General features: G+C 40.9%; 1 protein-coding gene across 2 annotated transcripts in view; it reads left to right on the forward strand.

Annotated features, from left to right (window-relative positions):
- Positions 1 to 20969, forward strand: part of LOC117550918 (inositol polyphosphate-5-phosphatase A) — a 193067-nt gene that overhangs the window by 48347 nt on the left and 123751 nt on the right. For both annotated transcript variants that reach the window (XM_034223527.1, XM_034223519.1), the window contains exon 2: positions 15188 to 15229. In XM_034223527.1, coding sequence (XP_034079418.1) covers positions 15188 to 15229 — 42 coding nt within the window. The remainder of the gene's footprint in view (positions 1 to 15187; positions 15230 to 20969) is intronic.

The following is a 20969-nucleotide window of genomic DNA, read 5'->3' on the forward strand; positions in this document are numbered from 1 at the left end:
CTATCAATCCCTGATGTGCTGAACAGAGGACATCCTGGTCTTTCCAGTGATATGTCATTGGTTAAAATTGCATGCTGGGAAGTTCCTTTCTTTTCATCCAAAATGGCTGGCATACGAAAAACAAAATTGTATAGAAGCAGGAGGAGAAGTCAAATATTGTTGAATAATTGTCATTTTTACCATGAAAATCATATATATTCTTGGTTATTAACATGTGAGGAACTATATAATTAGTTCTGAAAGCAATTAAATAATTCAAGTTTTCAAATAACAGCCCTTTTATAAATGTCCATTCTAGTGGACGTCAGGACTATCTTCATGGACTTTATGACTCAATATTGTTGCAGGAGACGGAACTGAAGCAGACATTTTCTGTACCAGATAGTTCAGGGAGATTAAGATTTTGAGCTCTCAGATGATGAGAGAGATTAGGCTTTCACACCTGGGATAGAAGAGGGTCAAGAAGAAGGGGGGGGGGAGATGCAGGATGCTCCATGAGCACACAGATAGATACATAGACAGATAGGGACGAGCTGGAAAGACATGGCCCTCTGTGGGCCAAGAGTAGCACGTATGTCTAATTGTTGTTTTTATTTTAAGTGGAGCCATGAAAAATGAGAATTGCCTCAGGAATGCAAGCTTTGTTTCTGTGAGCATGGTAAATGGAGACAACATCCATAAAACTAGTCAAGATGACCCTTCAGCCCGTGCTGACTGGAGTCAATGAGGTACTTTCCCACTACATTGACTACAAAGTCTTTGAAGGTCTGGAAAAATTCACCAAAAAACAAGCTAGTTTTGTATTGACCAAATAAACAGCAATGTTCAGATCAATTACTTATTCATGTTTTAAATAAAGGTGAATGTATTATTGTATTAATCACTCTATAACCATAATACGTTACATAGTCCATCTGTTAATTTTGGCTGTCTTTTCAAACTAATATGGTCCCGACGTCCTCTACAGTGGACATACTGTAACATTTTAAAATAAATTAAAAAGTCTAAATTGCAAGATGTTTTTTTTAACCCTAAGTAGGTAGGAAATCACAAAAAAAAGGAAATTGGAAGACACTTTTTTTTCCCTTATATATTTGTATTTTTTCAACACCTTGAATTTCAGGGGGGGCTCCGTTGGCGGGTTGCGGGGCTCCGTTGGCGGGGCGCAGCTATATCGCCCCCCTTGACAGTGAAACGCCACGCGTGAGATTTACATTATTTCCCTGTCTCAATCCAAATTGAACTGTATGAAATAAAAAGGCACATTTGTCTTGTAGTAAATAAAAAGGGCGACCTGGAGCCAATCCTGCAATTTCCCCACAAGTGAAAGAGTTGACATGCTGAAAACCCAACCCCTGCAGGGGGGTCTAGGGGGATTCTCCCCCAGGAGATTTTTTGAAATGCTAACATAAAATACACATTCTGGTACTTTCTTGAGAAGAAAATAAATACATCTATTACTACACGACATATTTAAAAAAAATGAATGCCATTTTAGTTTTTGGTTACTTTGTTCTGAAAGCTGAACCTGCTGCTCCTCACTGAAGAGGGAAGAGGCTGTGTGAATTACTTTACATTGTGGATAAGGGTGGATAGCCCCCATTGTTCTGTGTGTCAAAATGAAAGACAGTCCACACACACCTATCAATCATCAAACCGTGGGGTCTTATTTCATTACGTGTTGATTTCTATCAACACGTAATGTTGTATCGACGTATAGAGATGTACTACAGCAAAAGTATTCTCCGTCGGGACTTCCTGCAACAACACCACGCCGTTATCTTGATTCTGATTGGCCAGAAGACATTATCAAAGATGTTTTATTGAGAAGACGATCACTACGTCACAACAGTTTTCAAAACCGTTTCTAGTCTTCGGTATTTCCAGACTACTGAAATCAATCTTACTAACTGCTGTCTGTGCAATTTACTCCGCGAGTTGGCGCACTTTATTTTGCTTACTTTAACATCATTTTTCATGGTGGGGCTAAGGTGGGGCTAAGCCATTTATTGGTATGGCTGTAGCCTACCCCAGCCATACCCTGGCGCCGCCACTGATCGCAGGTATTATTGTGATTGGCTCTTGGGCCACATCAAAATTAGACGCGCTGTCATGCTCTCATACTGACACCTGACACCACACATACACACGTAGGGAGAGCCGGGACGAAAGTAACACGGGACGAAAGTAACACGGGCAGTGTTGGGTGTAACGCGTTACAAAAGTAACGGAGTTACAGTAATATATTACTTTTTGCTGTAACGAAGTAATGTAACACATTACTAATGAAATGTGGGTAATATATTACCCGTTACAATGCTCAGTAACGCAGTTACAACACATTTTAACCCGAAATTAAATGGTGTTTTGTTTTTTAAGAATGTACTAACATAGCGAGACATTCCGACATCCGAGACTAATTGTGCGGGTAGATTAGTAAACCTGGTGTTTACCCTTCAGGCTTCGCGTCGGGATCTTCGGGCAGTTGAATGTTATGCAGCCATTCAAAAAAGAGAACGGAGCGAAAAATACAAACAACAAATTGTGTCAGGTGCGCGTGACCTGCTCCGCTGCGCGTGCATCATTTCCAAAGTGCTTCCACAGCAGTGACACACATCTGATCTGTGGATAATCATTTACAAAAATGGTTAAAGCAACCATCACTAAACGCCAGCAACACTGCATCTACTGCAGACAGTAGCAACAGGTCAGATGGGGACATCACGTTACCCTCCGTTGTGGACACTAGCTTACTCCCGTCTGACTCGCCGGCCCCGGAGCAGCAGTCTTCGTCGTCTGAAACTACGCCGCCCCTCTGCGGCCCGCAGGTGCCAGGATAACACGGCAAAAGAGAGCCTGCCCAGGTATATCTAACCAAGTACTCGCCTGTACAGTGGGGTAAGGCGGTCATTTTGCAGCTCGTGGTATAAAAATAGACTGGCTAGAATATTCATGTGAAAATAGTGCCATATTCTGCCATGCCTGTAGAAATGTTGGGTCAAAAATAATGCATACAATAGCACAGATGCCTTCACGAATGGCTACAAAAAGATCTCATATCCCAAGCTTATCAACAAGCTAATGTTGCAGCTGAAATGTTCTCCAGGTCACAAAGTCAACCTCACATGATGATGTGATACCAGTTTTCAAGCACAGTAAATATTCTCTTCCCAGAGTATATGATGGGAGCAAAGTGATGATTTAGTACATGGTTTTAATAATACTTTTGCTTTTCAATGTTTGCCATTTCAAACCATGAGCTGGATCAAATAATATTTGCCTTGATTTACAATATCTTCTCATTTGTTTTATCAGTACAGTTTTGAAGCTTTTGTGCAAAAACAGTCTTTGCCATAGTCCACTTTGGACTATATGAAATATTTCAGGATTGCACTTTTAACACACTTTAAATGTTGCTCACTTGCTTGGTTTCAAAACATAATAAAGGCCATAATCTGTTCATTGGGGACCATGAATGCTATTTTTCATTGCTGTTGGCGGCCACTATTGCTCATGTAAACCTACTACTGCTGCGCCCCCTGTAACCTCAGAGGCACCCTGAGTCATTTTGTTCTGGAACCGGGCCTGTACACGGCCATATACTAAACAAACTACAGAGCCCATTCCGTGTCCTGTTATTGTTTACTTCCTGTCCTGTCTGATTTATCTGACGTCCAGCGCTCCGTCTTTTAACCTCTTTCCCTGTCTCTTTCTTGATCCTCCTTAGCAACCTTCATTATAGTCCTTGACAGTGGTCTGTACTGCTGTATTAACAACGTGTCACATGTTAAGAATTTAAGATCAGAATCGAGTATTCAACTAAGCCGTGTAATACAAGTTGTTAGTAGCCTTAAGGGCCTACACAGTTGTTATGCTATACCACATCGCCCTTCACTGGATGTATAATGAGCTGCACTAAACTACATTTTAGCATTTAAAATACCTAGCTATTCTTTTGTGGTTATTTTGGTGAAAGTAACTACAAAGTAACTAAAGTAGTGTAACTCATTACATTTCAGAGACAGTAATATTGTAATGTAACTTATTACTTTCAAAAGAGAGTAATAAGTAATATGTAATATATTACATTTTGGAAGTAACTTGCCCAACACTGAACACGGGACGAAAGTAACGGAGCGATTTTTTCCGAGCCCAATCAACTTTGACCGGCCAAATTACGTCAGAATTATCGGCATATATATATATATATTAGGGCTGTCAAGTTAACGCGTTAATAACGCGTTAACGCAAAAACAAATTTAACGCCACTAATTATTTTAACGCGATTAACGCATGTGTATTTGTTGTCCTCGGCCGCCCCGTAGTTTCAGAGCGCATCGAGTTTAAAATACCATCTACAAGCTGATGCTGACAGCCCCGCTCCTGCCGCCCGCTTGTGGCAGACCACACTTCCACGCTCACCGGCAGGCACCGACTGGCTGTTGGGAGGACCGGGATGGTGTGTGTATGTGTGGCCCGAGCGAGCGAGAGAGAGACCTTACGAAAAGTCAGCACACTCAGCATGGATAGTGCGCAACATGATTGCAGCTCCTGTTCGAGCATATGCCTTGAGTTGCACATAGCTCCAACGATCCATCACACACACACACACACACACACACACACACACACACACACACACACACACACACACACACACACACACACCACACACACACACACACACACACACATACACACACACACACACACACACACACACACACACACACACACACACACACACACACACACACACACACCATTTGTATTGTATTATTGTATGAGAGAGGTTCCAGGTTGAATTGAGGCGAATATTTGTAATGTTCAGAGGTTGTTGTGTTTAATATTCATGAGAATATTTGTCATTGTTCAAATTATAATAAACATTAGCATAAAGCATATTTGTCCACTCATATGTTGATAAGAGTATTAAAAACTTGAAAAATATTCCTCTAAGGTACATTTAGAACAGATACAAAATGTGCGATTAATTTGCGATTAATCGCGATTAACTATTTTAATCGACTGACAGCCCTAATATATATATATATATATAATACTTAACAGACCTACTAAATATCAGGTTTAACTGTCAGGAGTAGTGTTGTCACGATACCAACATTTTGGTTTCGATACCGATACCAAGTCAAGAATTGCGATTCCGATTCTTTTTCGATACTTTTCTTAAAAAAAGGGAAACAGTCTTAAATGTAATTATTAGGGATGTACCGAATATCGCGGTAAATAAACGTCCCAATACCGTCGTGAGACTGACAACATTTTTTTTTTTTAAATTCTTTTTTTTTTTTAATATAATTTTTTTTTAAACACTTTTTTTTTTTTTTTAAACCTTTATTTAACCAGGTGGTCCCATTGAGATCATCGATCTCTTTTTCAAGAGAGACCTGTTCAACATGGCAGCAAGTAGGTTACAACATGAACATAAAACAACAGAACACAAAAGGACATCGTATTTACTGTACAGGGCTACATTTACACACCTAGAGACATTGACAAGTACCAACAGTATATGTATATCTCGCCCTGTCAATAAGCCTCACCTTCTTGGCAAAAACTGTATTGTTTTTGAAGTGGTGGAGAGACAATGCACAGTTTGACCCACTGCTGTCACCCATGGCCAAAGCATATCTCTCCGTCCCACTGAGGTGGCATTAGACTTTTTCGCTGTCCGTCATTTTGACAGACAGGATCGTAAAATATCCGTCATAATCCTTTATTACCCGTCGGGTCTGAACAGAGAGAGAGAGAGCACGCTCGTGAACTGTCAACCGGGGGGGGGCGGTGTTATGCCGTGTGTGCATGCACCTCGCGGGAGCGCACACAGCGTAAAGCAAAACCTCCCAGACATGTATTGATCTGTACGGCAAAGTACGGTTTGGAAACTATATCATTTCCTTTTGGAGGGCATGCATAACACGGCATAACACCAGAGCCTCGCTGCGGGGAAACGTTGGCGCTGTTCTGAGTTTGTTCTAATCTGTCAAAATGACAGACTGCTTTCAGATTTTTCCGTCATTGATAAATAAAATATTCGGTTAACGCGACCACTGCTGTCCCAGCAACATCAGTACCAAGCGAGAGAGTTTTTTCCAGAGCAGGGGATATTGTAAATGCCCAAACATCCCAGCTTATAAATACCTGGAAATGTGGACATTCTCATATTCCTAAAGACCTGTCTGATGATGCTAAGTGAGTGACTAGTGAGTTTGAGTTGAGTTACTTGAAAAACTAAAGTGAAACTTGATTTATTTAATTGCAGGGTCTGATTATTAAATGTCCTTGTTTATTTGTGAGATGCAGTGGCACAAAGAAAATGCCTACTTTGTTTGGTAGTACTACAAAAACACTGGTTTTCTTGTTCGTCTGTTACTGTCACTTTGTTTTTGACACTTTAAAATACTGCTATCCTACTAAAATGCTGTACAAATCAGATGTATTATGTAATAAAGAAACATTTTCCGAGTAAAACATTTTTTTATTGAAAAAAGAAAATTGAATTTTTTTTTCTTCTCCTTTATTATTCAATATCGCGATAAATACCGTACCGTGGACTTGTTATCGCGATATTATCGTACCGTGAGTTTTGGTATCGTTACATCCCTAGTAATTATTGTGCTTTATTTCACACCAGAACCATAACACAAACTTTTAAACAATGAGAACAATAAATAAAATAAATGACAAGAATTCGTATTAAATAAAATCAATATATTTCTCACAGACAGGCCTCGTGGTGTCCGTAGGCTTGCCCTCACTGTCAGAGATATAGCTAAAATACTTCCAAATTTAGCTTCTGGCGTCTTTCTTGTCAACAAGCCGAGGCGCAGTGGCAGTTGCACTCCCACTTGCAGCCATGCTTCTCGTTTTCTCACATGCTCTGGCAGCTAGCGCGTGCACGAGAGAGGGGAGGCACTTAGAGCGTGCTTGAGAGGGGCGGGACTGCAGGCACGGCTGCAGTGCAGGGATTGGAAGCAGAGCGCTGAACACACACGGCTCTTATGAAAACGGCGCTTTCTCACCGGAGTACTTTTCCCCGTCATTCTTAAAGTACCGATACTAATGAAACGGAGGAATCGTAACGTTTTTAACGGCAGGGTATCGCGGTATACCTTTCAAGTATCGGTACACCGTGCAACACTAGTCAGGAGTCAGTGTCTCTCCCCCAAACTCACACATATACAATTCGATATGAACTGAAGAGCTGCATGAAACTAGGCAAAGAGCCGCGGGTTGGCCACCCCTGCTGTAGTGGATCTTTGTACGTCGTACCACAAATACGTCTTTTCTTATTTGTATCTGTGGTAAACCTGTGTATCTGCTATTAGTGTCAGGTGTTACCAAGCAACTGTTTTTTGAGACTCCTCATCTCCACTCTCTTCTTTTCAATTATGGAGGTAGTGTGCTGCAGAGCGAAGTTTCTTTTTTTAAGACGAAGGCTATTTCTCTTACCCCATGCCAGTTTGTTCTGAGAAATCGACAGTGGTGCAACCTTGCTGGGAATTGGAAGAATATCACAATTGTTGAGAAGAATGAAGCAAAATAACAGCCTGCTGAGACGGAACGATTGACAAACCTTGAGATCAGCACGACCTAATACAAATATTTGTATTGAATTTGTAGCCTGAAGGAAACAGCCTCAGGATTACTGGAGTATGAGGAGTAGGAAAGCCCACGTGGAGGCCATGTGTTCCCAGCATATCCCCCCAGGGGTCTGTAACAGGACAGGCCTTGATGTAATTTCTCTACCAGCATCAGTTTAAATGGCCTGCCAAAGAATGCCTTGCTGAATGCTATAGGGGGAAGAGCCGTATGTTCTTCTACCTCTGATGCTCTGTGACGGCCTGAAGGCTGTGACCTCGGCCTAACTTGGAGAGCATCATGTTACTGTTAACACTATTTCTGTGTTATTGTCACTATCACACTATCATGCCAAAATTAAAGCTAGAGATTGGTCAACACTTTAGAAGCAAGAAATTGAGTACCTAAGTCAATTAGAACATTTTTTTGCGGTTAAGGTTTGAGTACATTTGCTTAAATAGCACGCACAATAATAATTGTAAGCGTACATCTAGTAGTGTTCAGTCATACAGAAAAATGTTTTTCTTGTGAAACTTAGGTTGTCCACTTCAGTAGTAAGGGCAAATGTCACTAGCATACAAACGCTTTTCAAGTAGACTATTTCTTCCGTAGAAAGTAGTTCCAATAAAAAAAGGTAAAAAGCAATTATATCATGATAATCATAATGCTCAGTTTAAGTTTAATATGCTGTTACATAGCCACATAAAACTTTTAGTGGGAAGTGAAAACCTTTTCCAATTGGGATAACCCTACTCAGAAGATGCATGTAAGTCTATCGACTGAAATGTCCTGCCTCATAAAACTTTTCATATTTTATTTAAACATCATTCCAAGTTAATTTACATTGTTGAATTGCACTTTTCCTCAGTGCACACTGAGGCAAAGTGCACCTAGTCTCACATTTTGGAGAGCATGCCCTGCGACAGTGCTTTGCATTGTATTTGCTAAATTCAAAGATTGAGAATTTGCAATCGGCATCTTGTCACAAGATAGTCATACCTTCACTGGGCGCCCAAAGGCACTGCTTTGTTGTTGTCCTAGTCAAAAGAAGAGCCTGCAGTGCATGACATTAAGGATTTTGGGAGCTAATTTACAGATGGCCCTGAGCCCAATAGAGATTGCCCTGAAAAATGCGCACGGACGAAATGACGCACGAAGGGTTTGGGGGGCCTCCCCCTAGAACATTTAGATTTGTGCAGGTCTTAGATGCTGTCTGGTGCATTCTCTAGACTGAATTATAAGATGAACCACCACAATATTATATTACAATTTCAATTTTATTCTTCATTTCACTTGTTTGTTTGTTCTTGTTTGTGTTTGCTCGCTTGTATGCCCTGCATAGCTTTAAGAAATACTTAAGTTGTTGGTCAAGACACTTTCCATCTGATGAAGGCAAATGCCTTCCCAGATGTAAAAAAGTAGAAAACATTACATTCAGTTATAACTGCCAAAACACACATTATTTACACTATTATGGCCCCTGTTAAAAATGTTTGTAATGTTATCTACTGTAAGTTTGTCGAACGAATGCCTCCTCATCCGGAAGCTGACCGAGCAGACCCGAGCAGCAGTCGAGAGGAGCCGAGCGCATCCGCGACGTCAGAGTTCCCGTTAGCCGGCAAATCTAAATCTCTTCGGTCAAAATGTCTGGTCAAAATAATTTCCCTTCAGCGCAATACCGCTTCAGTTGCGCCACTGATGTGACAGACAAGAAGAGTATGTGACAGACAAGAATAGTCAATTCTAATGTCTAACACTTAATGTGGAGAAAGAGATGTCCTGCATGGGTTGATTGTGCGTTGATCTGTTGGTAATGCCTCGGGGTTCCGGTGGGCATGTAAACAAATGCATAATGCTGCGCTATACTTTGTGGCCTCACCCAGTTGCATAGCGACACTTATTGTTTAGGTGTCTTTTAATAAGCAGGTAGTCATATCATTAGCTAGAACTAGCTGGATCTGATCGATATGGACATAAACGAGAGTGAAGTCTAATCTGACGGGAGAGAGAGATCAGCTGCTGCTGACGAGTCGACACGCAGCTCTGCATGATCACATGCAGCGGTGAGCGGAACAAAACACACAGTTCAGGTTAGAATATCACACGTAGCTATTTTAATTACCTCTCAAACTACTGTAACTAGTTATAGATATGTTTAGTCTTACTGTCGGGTCACTCATTACTGGATCCGCGAGCTGCATGATACTGGCATAATAGATTGCCCGATCGGGCAACCAGCAGGTGAGGCTTCATTGCCCGAGCTAAATACTAGATGGCCCCGGACCATCGGGCAGTCCTTAATGTCGAGCCCTGGCCTGTACGTATTTTTTGTTTTATCGTCAGACCAAAAAGGAAAATATGTATTGTCACATTGAAAGTCCAATTTCTGTCCTATGTTGACTACTGTTGTGCAAATGCAATGCATATGATAAAAAGAAGGCAAATTGTGTTTAAAACAAATCAGAAAGTCTTTTGTAATGGTTAAGAAAAATCTTCCCATATTTCAAAGGACTGGACTTGCACTTATAGGCATGTTTTTTATGATTCCATCTATTTTGTTATATGATGCTTTGCTTAAATGCCTTAGAAACATACAAGATCCAGATTTTGTTAAGGACTGGTATTTTAAATACATTTCTAATAAAGACCCAGGCAGAGTCTCTTGGCCCAGACACACCAAACTGACACCAAATTCCCGACGGACTGGAACACACCGCAAAGACTTCAGCCGACAGCCAATAAGCATGTACGAACTGCGCATGCGGGAGTTGCAATAACTCTCCTTACCAGCAGGTGGCGGTAGTGTGTATTCGTCATTCAAAAGAGGCAACAACCGGAAGACAGACTGCGTGATAACCGAGAGAAGAAGAACAGACTGCGTGATATAAACAAACAACAAATAGCGTGTGCGTTGGTCTTCGGTTTCTTCATTCCAGATCGCTATATTGAAAAATAAACTCTTGCGTCCAGCTGAGATGAAAATGAAAAAGAATAGCCGTCTGTGTGTGCCTTCTTAATCGTTTGTTTGGGTCCCTCACTTCCGTTTCGCTTCTCATGCACTGATTCGCTAGCTGAACAGCCAATCGGAGTGATTTATTCGTTTTCGGCCAAAAAGGTGTCGGCACGGCCAAAAAGACACGTAGGGCGACACAACGCTCATTGACGGCCAGACATCTATCGACGGCCAAAATCGGCCCGGTGTGTCTGGGCCTTTAGTTCCCCACGCTGTCTCAAAAGTGGGCCATGAACGAAGGCATGGGAAAGGAGAAGAGAGGAGGTGGAGAAAACTGAGCGAGTGAAATTGCCAAAGGAGGAAGAGGAGGTGTGTGTGTGTAGGAGAGGCTGAGGAGGATTTATTTGTACCTTTCTGTCAGAGTAGCCCCACTTTCTAATTAACTGCAAATTAACTTTTGATAAGCTGAGGTCGGGTGGCAAAGTGCCACGGCTACAGAGATAGACTCGGTTGGCCCTCCCTTTCTTCCCTCTATTAGACTTTCTCTCAGGGGCCCTGGCCTCCGAGGGTCCACTGATTCACCATTGAGCCTCCTAGGGTCACCATGTGTTTCCAGAACCATCACATCAGAGATGGGTCAGACTAAATCTGGAGCCTCTAGAAAGCTGCTGTTCTCGGTTCCACATGGAGTCATTCTAGGACAGGGGTGGGGAACCTCCGGCCCCCGGGCCGTATACGGCCCGCGAGACCATTTGGTATGGCCCTCGAGGTAATTTTTTTTTTTTTTTAAAGAAATCTAGACCGCAAAATAATTAAACAAGCGAGTGCCTGTTTTTCCTGGCAACGGTCATGGTCCTTGAACACAACACAAAGCCTAACGTGTCATCACGTGGTATATGTCTCGTCTGACATGGGTGTAGTTCTGCCGGAGAGCACCAGAACGCGGCTCCGGCACTTCACAAATGTCAGTAGCCATAAGGAGCCGTACACATGCCACAGTTTTTGCGTGGCTGTGTTTTAGTTGAAAGCCCAGTGGCGATCTGTTCATCTGTCATACTGATCATACAGTCAATAACTTTGTTGTTATTAGCATCTGGTTAGCTAGCTATGCTAACGAATATAAGAAGCTTTTTCTCCAACCAGTGAGGCAAAGGCACATCTTTATATCATCATTATAGTTATAAAAAAATAAGAGAATAAAGTAAACGGGTATAAAATACTATATGACAGTAACAAAAAGTTGTTATTAATAAAGAAGAATACAGTTTGAAAGGGGAGTGATTTGTAAAATATCCATAAAGAAAAAGTAAATCTGCTTACAGTTCTGTTTCATATGGGTGTTGAGAGATGTATCCATAGATCTATTAATTTTGCTCTCAAAGTGCACCAGATTGATGCTTTCAACTTCCCAGAGCATGCCCCCCCGGACCCCCCTAGAGGAGGTTAGGTCCCCCCCACTTATATCATGTCCACATGGATAGGAAACTAAATACATTTGCACACATCTTGTGTCCATATCTTTCTGTTTGGTGGTCATGCCACAACCATGCATGCGCGAGTCATGGTGAGATATCTGGATTAAGAGGTTGCTTTTTCTTTGCACAGCATGAAAGAAAGGCCAAACGAATGGGCTGTGATTTTTAAGCAGAGGTCAATAATTTGTACGGCCCTCGGAGGATGTTGAAAAAATTGAAATGGCCCTTGAGAGGAAAAAGGTTCCCCACCCCTGGTCTAGGACATGTATTCCCCAGATGAGACACTCAGAAACGTGTTTTGTAAAACTGTCAACAGTATTGTTTTACTGCCTCTCTTTTCCACGGGAACTCCTCCGTCAAGTTGGTGTCGGCTGAGTTCCTTCACTTGTGCACCTGAAGGGAGATTTTCAAAGATGAAATTCATTTGGGTTCTGGCACTGGGCTCCCACTCTTCTGTGGATAGGTCAAACTCAAGTTGCAGAGATATATTTTAAATAAGATTTACATACGTGACCCCAATTTGGGAAATGTTTTGCGTCACAGCAGCATGTAAACAAGGCATTGCACATCATGTGAAAATGAAAAAGAGTAGAAAATGAACAAACATAAAATATAAGCATCTCAACATAAATAAGATAAAACACAACTAAAAACAACGATAGATATCTGAAAACAATCCGTCAATGTAGGGCCAATTTACAGTTAACATCATTTAAAAGTAGGATATTATTTACATTGAATGTGCAAGAAATAGACACACTATCTACAGATGCACATGCACACACCAAACAGTAATAACGATCAGTCAATGTAAACGTATGAGTGTATTTGAGCATTTACAGTTGTAGAATGGTCAGGTATTAACTCTTGGGCAACCATTGTGATACTCTGGCTGCTTGTCTCTGGCACCCTCTTTTTGTCTTCCTCCATCCATGTGACTAATGACAAGGTCCAGTGCTTATGTCCTTATATAGCCCTATGCTCTGACTGACACACACACACACACACACACACACACACACACACACACACACACACACACACACACACACACACACACACACACACACACACACACGCGCGTAGGTGCCCCTGGTAATATCAAGGTTTATCAGGGACAAGATGTTGAACGCATTAATGAATGTGTTTGTATATCTTTGAGAGTTCAGAAGCTCTATTTCTGACATTATTCCTACCTTGATGATGCATGAATAGGGGGGGGATTACACTCAAAATAACAATGTCAACTGTTGTGTTCTCTTTGGCAACACCTGTTGCATGACGCAGTGTTTGCTGGGAAGGTTTTTGGATCTCAATTCCCAGAGATCCAAACAGTGTCGGGAATACCCAGGAACGTTTCCACAAACACACAGTTTGTAATACTGGAAATGTAAGGGCTTACGTCACGTGGCCATCGGCTCAGTAACAATTGTGTTGCCACATTTGGTGTTAGATAATTACTAATTTAAGTGGAAATATCTCAACATTATTTCTTTAGTTAGGATTGGGACGTGCATATCTCAATATTTGACCTTTTTATGAATATAATTGAGCGTGACGACTGATCCGACAAAATCCGTTTCAGTTTGGGTCAGCTGGTGTGAAAGGCACCAACATCATATAGTGAGATAAAAAGGTTCTAAGCTAAAGCCTTTACTTGTCTCCTAATTATCTATGTTTTTATTTGTTTTATAATCAGACCTCGAGAGACACAAACCAGTAAATGCACAGCTTTATCTGAAGTTAGCTTTTCTCAAGAATCTCTTCCAAGCTGAGCTTTTTTCCTTTTTTGGCCCTTTCAGCAGGCATCGCACTAAATATAAACACAGCGCAACTTTCTGTTAACTTGCATGTTTGTTTGAGTACAAAACTGGATTTGCAGTGGTCGTCTGTCTTCGGATTTAGTTGCTCAGTCTTGAGGTTTATGCTTCCTATACCAAAATGAATGCAGCTTGTCTAATGTACCGATGTAAAGTGTACTATTCCTGAGGTTTCTCCCAAGCTTTTGGGTCGGTGAGCACAACACATAATCAGAAAGGCAATGAGGTGTGCCGTGATGCCATTCAAGGATAATCCCTTGTGTATTCTTAATATAGACTCCATCACACACACTCACACACAAACACACACTCGGCAGTGCTGTTCATCAGACCTAGTTATCGACATAGGGAGATCTCTCCTTAAATGGTATACTGCCCAGGGCCCTGTCTCTGTTTCCAGTGCACAAACCAAATTGAGTCCAGGTCTGGGAAAAACCTTTTAAAGTGTAGGAGACAGAAAGAGATGGGATACAGACAGAGCAGAAGAACGTGAGAGAAAGAGAAATGGCAAGAGGCTTGACGATGCCTTGTAGAATATTATACGTGAGTCTTGACCCTGAGAAGAATATGCTGTAGTATTACAGTAATACTGTCAGTATATGCAAAGAAAACTACAATGGCACTCGACTAGCAGAATTCCGCCAAGGCCAATCATGCATCCACGTGATTACATACCCCCCTAGATAGTTACAATGGCAGTTGTATACATTTTTCCCATTCCCACGTACCAATATGTTGTTGATTAAAGGGGCGCTATTATGCTCATTTTCAGCTTCATATCAGTATGTAGTGTCTCTCCTGTGACATGTCTCCATGCTTTAATGTTCAAAAAGCTCTTTTTCTCATACTGCCTGTGCTGCAGCACCTCTTTTCACCCTCTGTCTGAGACCAGAGCCCAGTCTGCTCTGATTGGTTAGCTGGCTGGCTCTGTTGTGATTGGTCAACCGCTTGTAGATGTCCAGGTCCTTAGCCTATCACGTACAATGTGTTGCAGCGCTTGCTAATAGAAGCACGTGTTTTACGTAGTGAGGTCACTTTGCCTCGGAAGTAAACTGAAGGGGCCAATGGAGGCGTTTCAGACCGAGGGGGGGGGGGGGCAGTGTGTCGGAGAGATACTCGCTCTGGAGGGAATGCAAGGATTTTTGCCTTTGCAGACCCGTACAAAAACCTAAAGAAAACACTAAACTAGAAGAAACAGCCCAACAATGATAACATGGCCTCTTCAAAAGAAACAACACATGTTTTTAGGAGAACATTTGTCCGTTAAATGTCAATGATGTTGCAAGAATATACTCCAAACAATGTCACTAAATTCTGTTCTTCTTTTCTCTTTGCAGCCGGAAAATCTACAGAAAACATGGCTGAGGGAGTTTTACCAGGTACGTGATACAGTTCCCAGCTAACGTATGCAATCATGTTAGTGCAACAAGTTGCATATTACTGCATGGAGTCTTTTAAACTGACTTACTGGCAGCTCACCTGCTGATCTCGTGATATTCCACATGGCCAGTTTACTGCTGCTGCAATGTAAAACTCCATTTTCTTCCTTTACAGTAACATACTGTAGGCCGAAGGTACACAGCTTTATGTACTTTCACCACACTCCAACTTTTACCATTGCACCAAATGTTATTAGACTTGCGACCTACTCATTTCCTTATTTGTATATGTTTTTCACAGTGGATGTAGTATAGGCCCCAGCCTGACACTTGTTTCTATAGCGTTGTCATGAGACTGTGACCACAAACCCCTAAGTCTAGTCCACATGATCTTCAGTTGGAGATCTTTAAACTAAGCTGAAACATCTTTCCTGCACAGAGAACATTTCAATATTTCTGCAGTATTTTGAGCAAAAGCTTCCAAGTCCCTTTCATAAATATATATGTATGTTCACTTATACCTTTTTATAATTCAGTTTGGGAGACTTCAAAATCAATTATTGGAGACTTATCGCTGGGATCTTTTCACCTCATGTTCACCCCAGTTATTGCATTGGATCTTTTTCAGAAAAGCAAAAGCTAGAGCTCAGTCATGTTTCATATCTGACTGTTTGATCTACATAGGAACCCCTGACTAACCACAACTCTTTCCACTGGGGTAAGGGAAGTGATGCAGCTACAACTCTCAACTGCTGTCTGAACGTGACAGACAGATACAGGAGTAACGCAGTTTAACTATGATAACCAATCCTTTTTTTGTAGTTGTATATTCCATACAACTGCATCCAAAATACATTCTGTGTCAATTGCCACTTCCAGATGGCTCATTTGTACATCACATTACATTACTTTTATCCAAAGCGACTTACACACACTTTAATACTGTAGACATGCCTGCATGAGCAATTTGGGGTTAAGAATCTCGCTCAAGGACACTTCTACTTGTTTGCTTCTAGCATCAAACCAGTGACCCTCTGTTTGTTAGCTTGAATGTATTCATGACTAAGAAATACAGTATGTATTTATATAATCCTGTTTGTTTTGTTGTTTAAATATTTGTTCAAAATTCCCCTTAACAAAACAAATAAATGAGTGCCCCTAATAGGAATACCATGATTCCACAAGGGGTGGGACATTGCTTACCGATACTGGTAGTAATGCAGATCAAAGTAGCTTTTTTGCTTAATCAGGCAGACCAGAAATGAGGCATTAGGGCCAAATTAAAGAAAGAAAGCTAATGTTAGCTAGCATCCCCCCTTTTGTGCAATGTTGGGTGAACACAATACTGTGTGACGCGGAGTTGCTAATGACTATTCAAATATTATGAACATGAAGTAGCTCCTAGTGTGAATCAATGCTAATGTTAGCAAGCTAAACTATACAACATCAACAGGAAACTAGTTTGCCTTACTTAGCCAGCCACTACTTTCCAAGTGTAATATAATCTCAATAGCATGTTTGTGCCTGTCCCATCTTAAATGTTGTATTCAATTACAAAGGTGTAAAAGTGAATGCTATGTGTAGTTTTCTCTACACGACCATTTCAGCATAATATATATGATATGTTTTATAATGATTGATCATTAAAGTGTTCTCAAAGCTGGTGAAGGTGCAGCTAGTTTGAATGACTTCTGATTTAAGAGTTGATTATATTTCACATCATTAATCCACATCTGTAAAGTAACTAAAGGTATTAAATATATGTAGTGGAGGAAAAGTACACCATTTATCTCTGAATTGTTGTGGGGTAGAAGTACACATTTGCTAAACAATTGAAATACTTAAGTAAAGTACAAGTACCTCAACATTGTACTTACGTTTAGTACTTGAGTACATGTACTTTAGTTACTCTACACCACTGCAAGTGAGAAACAAGTCAGTGGGAAGAGGTCAACGTGTTGTTAGGAGGTGCGTTTTCACTCAAAACCAGGAAGTAGTGTAACTAGCATTAGTTTCCAGTTGCAGCTTTATTGTGAAGAAGTATCCTGCATGTGACCAAGACACATTTTCTATTATTCAAACATCCTTAAACGGGAGCTTTTTGAAAGTCTTTAAAAGTGAAAGTAAAACGTTAAAATTCAGAGGACTCTATGAAGGGCATAGTCAAACAGGGATTATGGGGTTACTTTAAAAATGTTTTATCCATATGCGGTATACGCTGCCAAGTTTGTGGGTTCTTTCTTGGCATCTCCAATAAAGGCACACAGTTCTGCCCTCCATTTGGCACAAAGGTATTACAATATTTTACCTTGGAGCAGTAGTAGTAGTAGTAGTACCCATGCAAATCACATTTAATTAACCTAAAAGGTCAAATGATCTTCATGAACTGGAAACAATTTTCTCTAACTTGAGAAGCTTGCATGACACTTATGTTGTGAAGTTATATAATGTTTTTGCAAATGTATACATACTTTATAGATCTAAATGCCAAAGCTCCCCACAGAAGTGAAAAACATATTGAGCAGCGTAAATCCTACAGAGGAGCTGTCTGCCAGCTTTTTGTGTTCTTGTTAGCTCTTAATGGTCCTACTTGTTTCCAAGTGACACATATACATTTACATATGATGTTCACTTAATTCTCCCAAGGAGCTGATTCTTTGACCGATTCTGTTTAGACTTAGTGACCTGAGTGGGAACTAGCTGGAAAAGTGGTTTGTTCAGAGCAATATGTAAACCAAATACAACAACATCTCCAACGCTGCTTGGAAAAATACACAATCGTAATTACTATTCCCAGGAAGCCCGGGTTATTGGTTGAGAAATATTCCAGACTCACCCTGAACACACACAATGTCTTCATTCTATTTAGCCTCAAGCATATACAAGTGTGTGTGCTTTTGGTCAACTATTTGAATAATGTTGCAGGATCTAATTATGTATACTGCTAGCCTAAAGGGATAGTAGTCTGGTTATGTATGAGGCTGTTTAAAACCTGCAACAATACGTGTCAGTGTAGTACATGTCAAATCCTTTGAACGACTCACGAGGCGTTTGAGATCTGCAGTCAAATGATTTGTCTGTGATGGATTGCCTCATGTGGCAGTCATGGATTTTTCTCTTATGAATTCAATACATCCCATATTGAATACATGTGATTCATACTAATAACTAGGAAGTCAATTCTGGATACATCATTAGTTTGAATGGTTATTATCAGACCAATATGTTTCACTAAATGCCTTTTTGTGTCAACTAAAACCAACAGCACTTATGTTACTAATTGCTGAAACATACTGTGGCGTGTCTCGTGACTTTACATTTCTTTGACTACAAAAAGTAAATGTAGCCTATAGTTTGTGTACAGTAGGATTTACAGGCAACCAATCAGGGGTCTTACATGATCCTGCTTATGTAGTTCTGTAATACTGTCTGTACTGCTGAGGCCCAAAGCAATATTTAGATATCACTAACCAGTAAAGAGACAAAGTAGCAGTCATGTACTGTGCTGAAGTGCACTTTTGATGCACTTCAACTTACTAAAGTATTTCTATTTCCTGTTACTTCAGACTTCTACTCAAATCAGAGTTAAAAGTACTCTTTTTCGGCACTACTTTTATATAATAGCATTGGTTTCTTTGAAGATTCAGATTATTGATATGATATTTCTTTATCAACTAGTTTCTCGTGTATAATTAGTTATAAGTTAGGTTATGAATTTTTGGGTGAAATTCAAAAGCTACCCTGCAGTATATAAAAGAAGCTGAACAAGCGCTTTTAACAGCTGCATAATTAAAATGATGCAAAACATGAATGCATCAAACATGTTCTGAAATATGTCCTTGTGCAGAATATTGACTGTTTCTCTATAAAATATGTTGATGCCAATGCTTTAGTTCAAATAATAGTTGTAATCCTGGACTCTTACTTATGGATACTTCTACGCTGTTGAATTCATACTTAGTATAATAAAGATCTTAGTACTTTGTCCAGCACTGCAGCTACACAGTGTATTTACATTAAGTTCCACCAAGTTGAAATGTTACTACAGCTATTCTGCATCATTTTGAAAGACTAAAAAAAACCTTTGGACATATTTGAAGAAATGTTGTCTTAGCTCCGAGCCTCTTGGTGGGTGTTGACTTAGGGCGGGTTCCCACATAAAGGTCCGGTTTCTAAATCGGACCAATGTGAGATTGATACATTGCTTTTCCAACCGGTCCGGTTTGCTTTTCCAACATGGTACGCTTCCTGTGATTGGTTCGAATGGTGTTAACACCAGAAATGAACCACCCAAAGGTCAGTTCAAAGCGGTCCCAGAACAGCCCTCTCAGGAGGAACACAGAGCCGCTCTTTGGTCCACACCAGAGTTCCAGTTTGGCATTTACTACCCCAAACAAGCCCCAGCTCTGTTCACCTGGACTGAAACTGAGGCTGGTGTGAACACAACTTTATAGGATGGTGATGCTAGGAGATCCGCTCTGCTACTGACCAGAGAACGTATTGACCATGTCTATTATACAAGAACCAGCGATTAGTAACGTCAGAGTAGCCTGCATCAGAGAGTGAAAGTTAGTCTACTGTCCCAATGTTAGCAATGATTCCACTAGACATGTTCTTTTTCATTAAAATAATATGTCCACACCTGCTGAGTCATTTACAGCTCCTCTCACTGAGGGGCTCATACACAGAAGAGTGCTTTTGCATCTGATAGACCTCTACAAATAAGACGCCATGCATTTCTCAAAGGTGACATGTCCTTACTGCCCTGCCAAGCAAGTAGCTTCTTGATGCTCCTGCTATTCACACATATATTTACATTTGATTATTATCAAACATTTACAAAAACATGTGCCCATTTTATGCATGCAAATCCAGTCCACCTCACAAAGATTAGTCTGGCAATCTGAAACCATTTGGACTTTTACAGCCTCTCTGAAATAACATCCTGAATTTAAAATCCAGTTTAGCTGCACTCCAGATTAAGACATGTCAAAGAATTAGCTGAAAAACAGACATTAAGAAGTACTCAGAACAGACAGTAACTTAAAGTAAGATTAAAATATGCCTTAACCGGCTCTAAATGTGATCTTTGAAACTCCTTTGCTACATTCCTCTTTTCTAGTTCTAGCAGTTGTTATGATTGTTTTGACACCAACCATCAATGGGCCTCTCCAAGTCTCTCCTTTTGTCAACTTTTGACTTATAATAATTAGTCACTGGCCGGCGTGTCAAAACATGCCGACTGTCAGGTGAGTCCCTCCTGCACTGAGGTTATTGGATTGAATGAGGATAGAACATGTTCATGTATACGTGTGTGTTTGCTTGTAGGGGCATGTCTTTTGACTTTTGGTTAGCGCTGTTGAGGAATTCTGTTTGCATTGTGCAGCAGGCTTGAAGGTATCATATCTCTTAATGTGTGTGTAGTGAGACAGAGGGAGAGAAAAGCATGCATGGAGAGAGAGAGAGAGAGAGAGGGAGAGAGGTGTGCCCCTGTGCGAACCGGGCAGGCCTGTAGCCTCAAGCCAGCGGGCTGACGTCATGGAAACAAGCATCAGACTCTGAACTCGTCGCGCCTGTGAACACAGTGACGGCGAGAGAGAATCTACAATCGGCCACGCTGCGCTAGCTCATCATGACCCTCACAATACACTCACTGTGTCTTTAGGTCCGTTGGCTAGCCCGCCATGTGGTCATAAAACTATAATTGCTCTTCCACTGGAAAACCTCTGCGCATGAGAAT

Source organism: Gymnodraco acuticeps, unplaced genomic scaffold, assembly GCF_902827175.1.
Source record: "Gymnodraco acuticeps unplaced genomic scaffold, fGymAcu1.1, whole genome shotgun sequence".
NCBI lineage: Eukaryota > Metazoa > Chordata > Actinopteri > Perciformes > Bathydraconidae > Gymnodraco > Gymnodraco acuticeps.